The sequence below is a fragment of the Gracilinanus agilis genome, chromosome 6 (genome assembly GCF_016433145.1).
Source record: "Gracilinanus agilis isolate LMUSP501 chromosome 6, AgileGrace, whole genome shotgun sequence".
NCBI lineage: Eukaryota > Metazoa > Chordata > Mammalia > Didelphimorphia > Didelphidae > Gracilinanus > Gracilinanus agilis.
This window is the reverse complement of record NC_058135.1, coordinates 239,864,492-239,880,033: the sequence shown is the minus strand read 5'-3', so window position 1 is coordinate 239,880,033 and position 15,542 is coordinate 239,864,492. Positions and strand designations below refer to the sequence as shown.

The window sequence follows — 15,542 nt, the reverse complement described above, 5'->3', positions numbered from 1 at the left end:
AATTGGAAAATGAAGGGTTGTCCCTCAATTGGGAAATGGCTGAACAAATTGTGGTATCTGATGGTGATGGAATACTACTGTGCTATAAGGAATGATAAACTGCTTGATTTCTATAAGAACTGGAAAGACCTCCACAAACTGATATGGGAGTGAAATGAGCAGAACCAGAACATTGTACACAGAGACTGACACATTGTGGGATAATCATATGTAATCGACTTTGCCACTGAAAGCAATGCAGTGACTGACCCAGGACAATCCTGAGGGACTCATGAGAAGGAATGCTATCCACCTGGAGAGAAAGAACTGTTGGAATAGAAACTCAGCAGGAAAACATTTGATTTTTTGATGGTTCATATGGTTATTGGATGTGGGGTTTTAATTTTTAAAAGATTATTACAAAAATGAATAATATGGAAAAAATGAAGGGAGGAAGTAGGTTAGATGATTAGTAAGGTGTCTTTTGCTTCTAGCTCTATAATTCCCTGAGTAATTAGAAAAGAAATGTAAATCCTAAAGTCTAACATAGATCTGTCAAAGACAAGTCAAAGCTAACAAATCTCATCTTCCATTTAATTTTTTTGGAGAGAGTCACTTACTGGCTGGCTAGTTCAGGGAAATGTAGACATGATATACCTAGATTTCAGTAATACATTTGGCGGAGGTTTTCATGGTCTCTTTGTGGGCCAGATGGAAAAAGCATGAGCTAAGTAGATTGTACAATTTAGACTGATTCAAAACTGATTGAATAAGTAAACCCAAAGGATGGCAGCTATTGAATTGAAGGCAACCTTGAGAGAGGTCTCTGGTGGAGAGTTCCAAGAATCTGTCCTTGACCTTGTGCTGTTCAACATTTTCTTCTATGATTTAGACAATGGTGGGGTCGGCATTCTTATCAAAAGTTTCAGGTGATCCATCTGAGAGAGATTATTAACATAATAAATGATATAATCAGGGTCTACGAAGGTCCCCAAAGGCTACAATAATGGAATAAATCTAATAAGATTTTAATACATTGAATATAAATATATGTAGAAGTCCTTCAATGATATTCTGAAAAATTAATTGCACAATCACAGAGTAGGCTACAAAACTGAAATATTAATGAGTCAATATTATAACAGTCTAAGCAGCTAAGTGGCTCAGTGGATAAAGCACTGGTGCCAGGAAGACCTGAGTTCAAACTCAGTCATGTACTACCTGTGTGACCCCTCACCTCTATCTGCTTCAGTTTCCGTTGTAAAATAGAGATAATAATAATACCTTCCTCTAAGGTTTACAATATGTGTAATTCACTTAGACCAGTGCAGGGCATATAATAGATGCATAATAAATACTTATTTTTTTAAATGTAGTAGCAAAAAAACTAAAGAGATATCAGAGTCAATGAACAGAAAACTAGTGTCCAGAATGAGGAAGGCAATGTTCTCTGCCCTAATCATTCCAAATCCAGAATACTGTATTCTACTATGGACACCATTAGCTACAGACCAATGAGAGGAAGGCAACAATCTTGGTGAAGGATCTGGAAACCATGCAATATAAGGAATAATCCATGGAAGATACAGTTTTAAATAGGTCTTAGAGATCATCTAGTCCAACCTTCTCACTCTGTTGAGAGGCAACATGGTGTAATGGATAGAGGACTAGACTTGTGGAAAGGGAAAACCTGGATTCAAATCCTACCTTTAACACTTTGAAACTATGAACAATATGAATGAGAGATAATAATAACTGAAGAATTGATCCATTAATTAGCCAAGAGGATCAATTAAGATCATGGAAAATGGAAAGTTCTTTCCAAGAACGTCAGTCATTATTATTACTGAAGGAAACAGGCTCAGAGAATTTAAATAGCTACCTACTGTCACACACAGGTAGAGAGTAGCAGGATTAGGTTTCTTTTTTTATTATTTTTAAATATTTTTCCAAGTTCACATGATTCATTTTCTTTCCCTCTCCTCTTCTCTCCCCCACCCCAGAGCTGACAAACAATTCCACCGGTTTGTACAAATGTTATCACTTGATACCTATGTCCATATTATTCATTATTGCTATAGAGCAATCTTTTAAAGCCTAAACTCCAAATCACATACCCATATATACATGTGATAAGGGATGTCATATGTTCTTCTTTTGCATTTCTACTCCCATAGTTCTTTCTCTCAATGTGGTTAGCATTCTTTCCCATAATTGCTTCAGGAACGACCTGACTTATTGCATTGCTACTAGTAGCAAAGTCCATTACATTGAATTGTTTCACAATGTTTTACTTTCTGTGTACAATGTTCTCATGGTTCTGCCCCTTTCACTCTGCATCAGTTCTTTGAGGTTCTCCTAGTTCATATAGAAATCCTCCAGATCATCATTCCTTACAGCACAATAGTATTCCATCTCCACCATATACCACAATTTGTTCAGCCAATCCACAATTGAAGAACAACAATTCATTATTCCAATTTTTTGCCATGACAGAGAACAGCTATGAATATTTTTGTATAGGTATTTTTCCTTATTATCTTTTGGGGTACAAGCCTAGTAGCAGTATTGCTGAATCAAAGGGTATGCATTCTTTTAAAGCCCTTTGTAGATAATTCCAAATTGTCTTCCAGAATGGCTGGATTAATTCACAATTCTACCAGCAATGCATTAGGGTCCCAATTTTGCCATAACCCCGCCAACATTTATTATTTTTCTTTACTTTCATATTGGCCAAACTGCTAGGTATGAGATGGAACCTTGGCATTGTTTTCATTTGCATTTCTCTAATTATGAGAGATTTAGAATACTCTTTCATGTGCTTATTGATAGTTTTGATTTTTTTATCTGAAAACTGCCTATTCACATCCCTTGACCATTTGTCAAATGGGGAATGGCTTGATTTTTTGTACAGTTGAATTAGTTCCTTATAAATTTGAGAGATTAGACCTTTACAAAAGTTTTTTTTTCCCATTTTGTTGCTTCCCTCATAATTTTGGTTGTGTTGGCTTTGTTTGTACAGAAACTTTTTAATTTAATATAATCAAAATAATTCTATCTCCTGATTAGTCTTAAATTCCTTCCTTTCCCATAGATGTGACAGGTATGCTATTCTATGTTCACCTAATTTGTTTATGATTTCCCTCTTTATATTTAAGTCTCATTTACCCATTCTGAATTAATCTTGATATAGGGTGTAAGATATTGGACTAAACCTAATTTCTCCCATACGGTTTTCTAATTTTCCCATCAGTTTTTGTCATATATTTGGTTTCTTGTCCCAAAATCTGGGATCTTTGGGTTTATTGAACACTATCTTACTGCTGTCATTTACTCCAAGTCTATTCCATTGATCTGCCCTTCTATCTCTAAGGCAATATCATATTGTTTTGATGATCACTGCTCTATGGTATAATTTGAGATCTGGTAAACTAGGCCTTCATCACATTTTTTTCATTAGTTCCTTGATATTCTTGATCTTTTTGTTCTTCCAAATGAACTTTGAAATAATATTTTTCTAATTCTATAAAAATAAGTTTTTTGGTAGTTTGATAGGTATATCACTGAATAAGCAAATTAATTAAGGTAGAACTGTCATTGTGGCTATATTAACTTGTCCTACCAATGAATAATTGATGTTTTTCCAATTATTTAGATCTAGTTTTTTGTGTGAAGAATGTTTTGTAATTATGTTCATATAATTCCTGAATTTGTCTTTGCAAACAGATTCCCAGGTATTTTACGTTGTCTAGAGTGATTTTAAATAGTCTTTCTTTCTAACTCTTGCTGCTAGTTTTGTTGTAAACATATCGGAATGCTGATGATTTATGTGGGTTTATTTTGTACCCTGCAACTTTGCTAAAGTAATTGATTATTTCTACTAGATTTTTAGTTGATTTTTTTGGATTCTCTAGGCTAGTGATGGGCAAACTTTTTAAAGAGAAGGCCAAAGGAAAGGAAAATGCTCATCTGTCAGTGTGTTTCTAAGGCAACTCTTTTGAAGTTTCATTGTATTGTATCCTACTCATTGTATTTGTCAGATTAGGAATAATGTCCCTCAGCCAGATAGAACATTTCAGAGTCCGCATCTGGCCTGCCAGCTGTAATTTGCCCATTACTGCTCCTGCTAGCATTTCTGGTATAATATTAAATAGTAGTGGTGATAATGGACATCCCTGCTTCACTCCTGATCTTATTAGAAAGGCATCGAACTTATCCCCACTGTCGATGATACTTGCCGATGGTTTTAAATACAGTTTATTATTTTGAGAAAAGGTCCTTTTATTCCTATATTTTCTAGTGTTTTCAATAGGAATGGGTGTTGTATTTTGTCAAAGGCTTTTTCTGGATCTAATGAGATAAATATTTGAACTCAATATAAGTAAACATTTTATTATAATTAGAGATATCCCAAAATTGAATAATCTGCCTCTAAAGGTAGTGAGTCCCCTGTTTCTACAAATCTTCAAAGAGAAGAAGCTGAATGGATGGCTATTTTCCAGATAAGTTGCAGAAGGGATGCCTAGATTCCATGAAACTGGAAATAGGACTCTGTACTTAAACTAGAGTAGGTGAATCTCCCAAAGCTTCACCCATCTAGAGCAACAACCTTTGGATGTCTTGAAGTCCCAGTGAGGTCTTAGGGAGGATATGCAGAGAACTCGAAATTCACTAATATTTCGACTGAATTTTGAGGAGTGAGGTAAGGCTCTAATGGGGCCAGGGACCAGAGAGGACCCTTGACTGATGGTTCTTTTATTGAGAGTGGCCTCTCATATCCTAAGACACAGAAGAGCCATTATTAAAGTTTCTCTTTTTTAAGAATGGGCCCTCTCTGTCACTGTCACACTCTGCCAAGAAAGATTCTGTGGCTCAGAGAAATTCATAGGCACTCTGAAGAACTAGGAGATGACTCAATAGCCCCATTCAACCTTGCCTACTGCCAAAGCTCTTGATGAAGGACAGAATCAAAGTCAGCCTAGTTTCAAAGACCCCAAAGGTCAAGGGGATGGATTAAGTTGGGTGGAGATCAAGCTAGAGAAAAGGAACCATTGATTGGGTCTGAGAAGATTTCTTTGGACTAAATTCCAGCAAAAGTTAATCTAAACTCACTTTTTCTGTTCCTTATCCACCACTTCAGGAAGACATCACAAGAGGTCTTCCATATCCCACCTCTCCCAATATCCAAAATCACAGTAGGCTTGTGATGTATAGAGACAACTCATATCTCATTAACAATTTATACTAACACTATTTTTCTGTCCATTTTCTAGTGTAATCCTTTACAATAGTGCCATGAAATACAGAGTTCCCATTTTATAGAGGAAACTAACTATTGCTAATTCCATGGGCTGACCTTTGAAAGGCCTTTCACCATCTTCTTCATTCTCTGGATGTTCTTGAACATCAATATCCAGCCCAGAACTGGATAGATATGGTCTGACCAGGACATATTAGATTGAGGCTGTAACCCTCCTTATTTCCTATATTTAGTGCCTCTCTTAATTCAGATCACATTCAATTTCTCAATTTCCACTGATTCCATTGAATCAAAAAATTCATACAATTGAAAAATATTGGTCTTGAAATCTACCTGGATCCCTACATCAGTTAATGCTTGCAAATGGCTTGAATTTTTGGCAGCCACTCTCTAAAATTGACTCAAGTACCCACTGAATCCCTCCTGTTGCTCAAAGCCAGAGAACTGTTTCTGCAACTTCCCCAAGGAGCTACTTCAGAAGTGACTCTCTCCACTCACACCTCAGAGGATGCTCAGGGAGTAACCACTCTACTAGAGAAGTCAAGGAGAGCATTGGACTTGGAGTGAGGAGATCTGGGTTTAAGCCTCATCTTTACTAATCACTAGATATGTTATAAGAGAAGGGTGTGGTATGGGGGGAAAACAATGGATTAGTTATCAGATGAGCTGGGTTCAGATTCTGGCTGTGGTGAGATTTAAGACACATCATTTTGAGGTAGCTGGGTGATTCAGTGGAGAGATAGCCAGGTCTGTAGATGGGAGGTCCTGGGTTCAAATCTGCCCTCAAATACTGCCTAGCTGTGTGACCCTGAGCAAATCGTTTAGTCCCAATTTTCCTAGACCTTACTCTTCTGTCTTGAAACTGATACTTGTTATCAATTCTAAAACATAAGGTAAAGGTTATTAAAAAGAAGAAGAAGAAGACACATCACTTCTCCCTAAGACTATTTTTTCATATCTAACATGAAGAAGGTTAGTGTTCCAAAAACCTAAAATATAAATTACCTAGGAAATAACTTTTGATAAGCATTGCTGGAAAAGTGGAAAGCTGTCTAGAAGAAATTAGCTTTAGGTCAATATATTACACCACATGCCACAGTAAACTTCCTACCATTTAGAGCTCTCTAAAAGTAGAATGGTCTGCCTTTGTGGGTGATGGTTTCCCTCTAACTTGGGGTCTTCAAGCAAATACTAGATGACAGCTTGTCATGTATTTTGCAAAGAGGATTCTTAGATATAGCTTCGATGATATGGTTCTTTCCAATTGAGATCCTTTGATACTTCCATGGTCACAATCTACCAGTTGACTTTGTAGCAATTAAAATTATCTAGAGACTGATTTTTCTTAATATTAAAATAATTTATTATTTAACCAGTCAAGACATCTCAATCATCATGAGACAAAAAGACACTCCTGATCCATATACCTATATACATTTTGGGGGGTGGAATTCATTATTTGGCTCCTTCCCTGAACATCCCAAAACATCTCTAATTAGCAATCTATCTAATTAGGAAGTGGTCCATAAACCTATCCACCTCTCCCCATCCCCACAGATGGACACCAAAAAAGTATCATTGTTGAACTTTTCCTGTTAGTCAGAGTCTGTGAAAGGACTACAGTCCTTGGGATAAAAAGAATGCAAAAATCTATAGACTGAATAGAGCCAAATCTGAGACCTGACTCAAGAATTCTCCCCTAATATATAGGAATGATTCTGAGTCTTTATAATCCATATATATAGATTGTAAAAATATAAAAATAGTATGATATATGAAAAATGTAAAGATATAAAGAAAAATAAAAAGATATAAAATAGTACAGTATATGAAAAATAAATTCTCACAACTTAAAATCTCTCAGCATTGGTTTCCTCATCTAAAAACTTAGGATATTATCACCTACCCCAGACAATTATTGTGAAGATCAAAAGAGATAACAAGGACCTTAAAGCACTATATTGTTGTTGACAGCCATAGCAGCAGCTATCTGTCCTCTGAATGTGATGGTCAAGATAATGTTATAATTATGTAGCTTCCTATTTCCCTGGCACAAATAGGGAATAAAAAAGAAGGGATCTCTCTTGTCCTGCCTTGTATTACTCTGTCCCCCTGTTATACACACACTCACACTTTACTTTCTATACCCATAACTAGCATTTGGACAATAATTGTCCCCTGACCCAACTCTTGGCTTTGACTTTTCAGGAAGGGCCCATCCAGAACCGGAGATCCAAGCGTTGCCTAGAGCTGCAGGAAAACAGTGACAATGAGTTTGGATTCCAGCTCGTGCTGCAGAAGTGCTCTGGCCAGCACTGGTCCATCACCAACATCTTGCAGAGCCTGTCCTCCTGACCAACCCTGCAAAGAGAGGGGAACCTCTCCATCCCATCTCCTGCTACTGTGTAGCAAGAGTTACAAGCGTGTTGCCTGCTCTACTGTATTCTTTTCTTGGGGTTTTCCATGCGGAAGCTGGGCTTGTGGGCTGAGAAAAGAGACTCATTTCCTATTCAATTTTCATGGAATTTATAGAAAGATGGTGAATGGTGGGTGAGGGTATAAGGTCATAAACTATTTTACAACTGTACATAGGGAACAAATGGAGACTATTTATAACAGACAATAAAATGCTATTGGTTAAGAAAAGGCTTCCTCTGGTCATTTGGTGCTCTGCAAGAGAATGGGATGAAAGTTCCTCCAATCCAGGGGTTAGAAATGAAGACAAATTGGAGTCGGCCCTTTCATCAGCAATTCATGCTAGCATTGATTAAGCACCTATTAGATGTAAATTCAATCAGTCAGTATGGAAATATTTATTGGGTGTCTTCCATGATCTAGGCTGATAGCTGCTGGGGATACAATGACAAAGAAAGAAATCCTTCTTGCCCTCAAGAAGTTTATATTCAACATAGTCCATACTCAATAACTCCTGGAGGAGGAGACTTTTAAGAGCACAGGGAAGAGGTGCCCAAAGAGATGTTCATCTGTTTCACATATCTTCTGCTAGCTTCTCTTCCTAGTCCAATGTGAGGCGAGCCTAGGATGGTAAGGGCATCACTGGCATGCTCTCTGATCAAGAGATTCAAGCTGGAAATGGTCTGTAGAAATGAGCATCTCAGTTACTCCTCTCTGCCTAACACACCAGAAACTACTCAATGGGCAACTTAACAACCAAGAGACCCTGGTGACTAAGCAGATTTTGGGGAGTGGGACAGCTACTGCCTAATACTGACATCCCCCTGGGAAAATACTAGTGTCCTCTACATAAGTATCACCCTGACAGCAAGATATCTGGTCCCTTTACAACTACTGCAAGCGACTGGTAAAATGACCTTTTTGTCAGAGCCTGAGAGAGAAGTCAGGGGAAGGAAGGAGGAATGTAGAAGAAGTGGAAGGAGAGAGGGAGGGAGATAAAAAGGGAGAGATAGAGACAAATAGGGAAAGCACTCCTAGAAAAAGAAACTCAAAAGTACTACCTCTGCTGATATAAGAAAAAATGGAGAAAGAAACCAGGTATGTGCCAAAGTTGCAATAAGTGCCTCTTCCACATCATTGGAACCCTACACTCAAGTACATGTCCACATAATTCACAGCTTCCCACAATATCACTGACGTGGGTGATTTTTTTCACTGATCGACAAAACAATAACAACAATATATAGAGTCAAAATCATGTCCCTAAAATATCTACCCACCCCAGACTCCAGCAGATCTTAGAATCCATTTCTGTCCCCAGGATGCTTCCCTCCATTGGGAAGCACAGGATAGGTGCGGGGTATATCCTCAAGAAACACATCCCAGAGTCTTTAGGCTCCATCCTAGCTTCCTTCGGTTCATATCCAGATTCATTCTGGTTTTTATGAAGAATTTCTAACCCTTTGTTTTGGTAAAGAGGCCTCATACCCAATGTGCTCAGCCCACTTCACATCTCAAAAACAGAAAGCAAGAGGCCTGTTCTGATCATGCCACCACTCTCTTCTCCCACCATTCACTCGCTCAGGAACTCGAGCTTCAGGCTAATTAGTCTTGCAAAACATGTCTGGCTTTATGTGTGCCCTGAAAGGAAATCATTATTTTTCTTAATGACATGAACATTAAACACCTTTTTTCCCCACTTAGTCTGCAAACGGAATTGGCCTATATTTCTGTGAGAAAGCTCTCTAAATACATCACTGCTGATCTGCCCCAGACACTGGGTTGGCTGATGCACTCTGCTGTGAGGGGGGAAGTCACCAAATATAGTAGGCCCTGGTCGCCATCTTCCATAGCTAGGATCCCAGAGCTGGAAGGGATCTCAATGGACATTTAGGTCCTCATTTTCCTTGTGATTTGATTGGCTCCTCTTCAGCTATTCTTCTCTGTTCTTTCCAGTCTAAAGATCACTTCCCTTGGCACAGAAAACAGGTTAAAAAAAGAATGCTGTAATCCCTCCATTATTATCTTGGAAGATACCTCATATAGCGGCCATGTCCTTTTGGGTTAATTTTTTTTTTGTATTACCATAAAAAAAAGTTATCTATTGTTAAATGGTGATGTTCCTGGGAAGAAGGGCATGTTGGCTCAGATCCTCAAACCAGTTCCCACCAGGTTGTCATTTGGTCTGCAGCTTAAAGGGTTTTCCATTGGACTACAAGCCCAATAGGAATCAGCTGGAAAAACTAAGTCTTTGGCGGCATTAAAAGAGGCCACAATGTTCCAGACTGGGTGGGAAAATGATAGTCTCCACCATGGATGGGCTACTTTTCTCAGAATACATCAAGGGTAGATTCAGTTCTGGATATCATATGTTAGAAAGGCCATGAAAATCTAGAAGGTTTCTAGAGGAGTGTGAAGGATGATGCCATTAGAGGATCTCTTGGGGGCATTTGAGGATGGTTAGCCTGGAGAAGAAAAACTAGGTAGGGGGGAGAAGGGGAGGCATGATAGCTATCATTAAGTATTTGAAGAGCTATCATGTGAAAGGAGGATTAGATTTATTCTGCCTGACCCTAAAGGACAGATACAGGAATGATGGATAGAAGATACAAAGAGAAAAATGTAGCTTTGTTGAGTGAGCTGGACTGCCTGCCCTGAGAGGCTCCCTCCACCCTTCACTAAAAGTCTTCAAGCTACATTGCATATATGACTGGGAGCCAAGTAGATTATAGAAAGGGTTCTTGGCTTAGGCATTAATTGGATTACACGACATCTGATGTCCCCTTCCAACCTTGACATCCTGGGATTCTGCAGGAAAATGCATAGAGTCATCCAGGTCTGAGCCACTTGGAGACGTGCCTCCCGGAAAGCCAAGGAATTGTGTAAGACCAACCAGCTGATGACAGGGAAAAGGTGAAGGAGGTCATTGAGAAGAGTAATGCTAAAACAATGTTCCTCTTCAGGGAAGGACCCTGAAAGCAATCCTACTTCATAGTTTAGCCCTATGTACTTCCCACCTTCAGGAACCTCATACTTCTTTTTTTTCAATCCTTAGTAATAACTCTTAAGACAGAAGGGCAAGGGCTAGACAAATGAGGTTAAGTGACTTGCTCAGGATCACACAGTTAGGAAGGATCTGAGGCCAGATGTGAATTCAAATCCTCCTAACTCAAAGCCTGACACTCTATCTACTCTTCTACCTAATTTCCCTCACATATATTTCTTAGAAAACAAGCTGAGGACAATAACCAGGGCTAGAAAGTGAGCCCTCTGCCATGACATTCTAGATGACAGCACATATATGTATTTAAACATGCCAACATTTTTCCTATACATATACATATGGAAATAAATTCACATATCCACACACAGTCTTTACTATCCCCCAAGAAGTGAGTTTTTCTGACATAGAACAAGCTAGGAATAATTACATCATAGCTCCTGCTGGGCAGACACATTAACTTGAAATCATAGAAATCTCATTATGATAATCTTTCTTTTTAATTATAGGAAAGGGATAATGAGGGATTGTCTAAGGAAAGACAAGATGGGGAGGGGATATAAACTGGGTGAATCTGATTTAGAAATTTTTTAGCTGAAAATGTCCCCTCTCCCCAACTCATTCCCTGGCCATTCCAACCCCAAGGCCAGAGAAATCTAGAAGACAGATGACAAAGTCCACTGGCATCCCAGCTCACCCATATCAGCTCTTCTGCAAAGGATCATCTGGGGAACATGAATCCCTCCTTCATCAGTTATGTCCACAATTTCTTCACATCCTAGCCATAACTCTAGCTATCCTTGCTGGCCATACCCCTAATTACTAGTTTCAGTTGCTGATCTTTCAGATCTTTCCTGACCAATTTGGGGGGGGGGACACATTCAGATTCAAATTCCCCAACTACAATAATAATTGATAACTTTCAGTCACACCTCAGTCACTCAAAATCCTGGCTAATCCCCTTCCTCAGATCCCAAGGAGGTCAAAAAATCATTTATTAACAACTGACTTTATGCAAGTCATCCTACTAAGTGATGGGGATACAAGAAAAGGAAAAAAATACTTGGTCTTGGCCCTCTACTTTCTAAATGGAAAGGCAATATGAGGAAAAACTGAATATAAAAAAATATATACACAATGAGAAGTGTACATGGAAGGTAATCTCAGATAGAAGCAGAGTGATGGAGAGGGAGAGAGACCAGAAAAGACCTCCTACAGAACTTGGGATTTCAGCTGAGACTTGAAGGAATACAGAGAATTTTTTCCCCACTATTCCTTCCTTCAGTTCTTCTAGAAGGATGCTGCTATAAAGATGGAGAATGGAAAATAGTAAAGGGTGTGAATTGGAAAGAGGCAAATTCAGGCTTGATGAAAAACTTCCTAAAAAGTAGAGCTTTTCAAAAGTGGAATGGGCTGCCACTATGAAAAGAAGTGAATTAACTGAAGGTGTTCATTCAGAGACTGGATATCTACAAGTCAGAGTTGTATAGGGGATTAGATTTTAATAACCTCAGAGATCTTTTCCAATACAGAAATTCTGTGACTTCAAGAGAAGATGGAGATGAACCTCCTAAGACACTACACTTTGCACGATTTCTAATTCCCATCATGGTAACCTCCAAATGGATGCCTAGCTTATCAATGTCATTGCTAAAATGTGGCCCTTTAAACTGGAGACAATAAAGCAGTGATGTGAGCAGGACAGTGAACATTAGAATTATCCACTTACTGTTATAAGGGTTTCCTAACCATTATAGATTATTGGTATTATATAGTATTACCAATACTAGTGTCCTATGTAGATGGGCTATTGGTTTGACTGCTGAGGAAGATGACTTCTCAGAGAAGACCAAGGAATTCCAGATCTACCCAGTATATAAAAATCTAATTTTATTATGGGCAAAAACTAAAGGAAGGGATAGTAAAAGAAAACAGGTAGAAAGGAAATTCTTATAATATATGTCCCCAAACTAATAAATCTTACCAAAACCGCCCAACCAAACCTGATCCGTGAGGATCATCTTCTTCCTCAAACAGAGTTGATGCTAACCTCTCTTCCTAATTTATCTAAAACCCCAAAATACTTATCTAGCTATCCTATCCTAAATTACAAACTTATAAATGAAAGGAATAAATTAGGTTTCTCTTCCTTCCTGTCTGGATAAAAAATACAGCTTAGAATCTCCACAGCCTTTCTCCACTCACACAGCAACCCTGCTGGGCTTGCACTGGTATTGTACCCAACAATCTCCTTCACTTTGTTCAACCTGATAGATGAATTTTAGATGTGAAAAATTGAGATTTTCCAACCTCGCCAAGCAACTCTTAGGATCTCCTTTCAGAACAGGGTCAGCCCAAAGAGTGAGTTCATTGGATCAACTGCCTCTCATAGCACCTTGGGAAAATTCTTTTTTTACCCATGATAGATCTCTGGGATTCTATTCAGATTTAAAGAAATGCAACTTATAATTAACTGAACTCTATTTCCTAATGAGCTCTTACTTAATTAACAAATAATTCTCTACATTACTCAATCTGCACTGAATACCATTTTCAATGGAGCCTCATCTGGCATTAGCCCTTTGTGCTGCCGTGTCATATTGTTAATTCATATTGAATCTGTTAGATGCTCTAAGTCTTTTCCATATGAATTGTTCTCTAGTTTATATTTGGGCAGTTGATTTTTTGAACCCTTTAGAACTTTATATTTATAACTACTAAGTCATATTAGATTGATCCCACTGTTCTAATCTCTGAATTCTCTATCTCTAGGACAATGGGTTCTTATTTTGGGATACATGGATAGATTTCAGGGGATCCTGAACTTAGATAGAGTTTATTTTCACTAACCTCCAACTAAAATATAGCATTTTCTTTCATTGCAAATATGGGAAACAAACTTTTTTTTCCTGAGAATGGATCTAAAGATTTCATCAACTTGTCAAAAGAGTGTATGACACAAAAATAAGCTTTTGTTTGTTCTGTATAAATATTTAGAGTGCAGTATTTATTTGCCCACGTTTACCTGGAAGATTTGAAATAATTCTCAAAGTCAGTTCTGAAAGTGGAAATTGCCAGGACCTTTCTCGAAGACTGGATAAGGATTTGGAGTTCAGAGATATTAAACATGCCTCCTAGGGGCATTATTGTGCCTGAACCAAATTAAAATGTAACTAGGAAATATTTGACAAAATAAATTAAAATATAATAAGATATAGATAATGTTAATCTGTGGTTTTCTCAGCCAGTGTGCAGTCCAAATAGATCCTTATATATAATTCAGTGCCCCCCATTTCTATTTGAGTTTGACACCACTGATCTAGTCCAACTCCATTATTTTATGGACGAAGAAACTGAAGCCCACAAAAGTTAAGTGATTTGCCCAAGGATGCTCAGGTATACTAAATGAGAAAGCTAGGATTAGAACTCCAGTTCCTTGACTCGAGCACCATCACTTTTTCTACTACTATGTGCTGTTACTTTTCAAATATTATCACCTTTTCTACATTCAGAAACTACAGACTAAAATTCCCCACTGAGGGAAAAAATGCAGAGATTTTAAAACCAGCTTTATTGAGTCTGGAATGGTCACATCCCAGCAGCTTTTCAGATAATTTCTCCCCTTGCACTGTGAGCTCCCAATAATCCCTCTCAGTGAAGCAGAACAGGGGTATATATGGATCATTCCAAACAACATTCACCTACAACTCATTTCCAATTGGATTGAGGCTTCCTGGCATAACAGCTTGTGTGCGTTTGTTTTTTTTTTTTTTTTGACTTTTGTAATAGATTTACCTGTCTTGTTCAAGTTGATAGTGAAATGATGAGCATCTTTTCCTAGGTACATGTCTCTTGACCAAGGGGCAGAAGATGGAGGAAGAAGTTAGCTAGGGAATCAGACTGGCAAAACTTCTTTGTCCCAGCCCAGGGTCTCCAGAGCCTCAGGGAATAGCCCTACTCTGCTCCTGCTATGGAGCCCCATATAGTTCCTTCATGACTCTGCTATGGAGCCTCCCCATTGCTTCTCCATGGCCCCTATATGGAACCATAAAGACTGTCCCTCTATGACTCCCTTTCTGTTCAAACACCCCCACTGTCCATTTTCCATTCATTCCTCATTGGAAACCAGTATGATCCAACATATTCATCCATATGTACAATAGTACAATAATTATAATAGTTGAGAGTTCTAAGATCAAAGGGATGAGTTTGGAAAGCAATGATTTCTATTAAAACAGGAATCATTGGGAGGCAGTCTGGTACAATGGAAGGATCACTAGCTCTGAAATGAGAGAATCTGAGTTCAAATCCTACCTCTGATGTTTACTGCCTGACTGACTTTGAGCAAATAACTCAAACTCCATAAACCTCAGTTTCTTCATCTGTAAAATTAGTTATTCTAAGTGACTTTTGATGGCAATCCTAGAGATATGATACTATGAATCTGAGCTCTGCCACTCACAACCTCAGTGACCTTGGGCAAGAAGTGGGAGACTGGGATGGGCAATGCTTAGAGTGCTGGACCTGAGAGTCAGGAAGATATGCATTCAAATCCTGTTCTTGATACTTCTGTGACTATTAGCAAATTGTTTAACTTGAATGTCAATATCCTCATCATAAAAAGAGGATAAGAATTCTTATAGTACCTATACCTCACAATGTTCATATGAGTCTCAAATGAGATAATATAAAGCCACCAACAAACTTCAAAGCCATATAGACATGAGTGATTATTACTACTATTATAAAATAAGAATGTTAGGCAAGATTATCTCTAAGATCCCTTCACGCTCTAATCTTAGGTCCAGAAAGGTGAAATTATTTTCTCAAGGTCAAGCAACTGGAAAATAATAATGATGATAATAACAACATTTATATTTCCAATGG

The 15,542-nt window shown here is 38.2% G+C and overlaps 1 protein-coding gene across 1 annotated transcript in view; it reads left to right on the top strand.

Moving 5' to 3' along the window:
• GALNT18 (polypeptide N-acetylgalactosaminyltransferase 18) overlaps nucleotides 1-7,880 on the top strand; it is a 527,538-nt gene extending 519,658 nt beyond the window's left edge. The window contains exon 10 of the mRNA XM_044681827.1: nucleotides 7,448-7,880. Coding sequence (XP_044537762.1) covers nucleotides 7,448-7,594 — 147 coding nt within the window. The 3' untranslated portion in view covers nucleotides 7,595-7,880. The remainder of the gene's footprint in view (nucleotides 1-7,447) is intronic.
• Nucleotides 7,881-15,542: the final 7,662 nt, after the last annotated feature.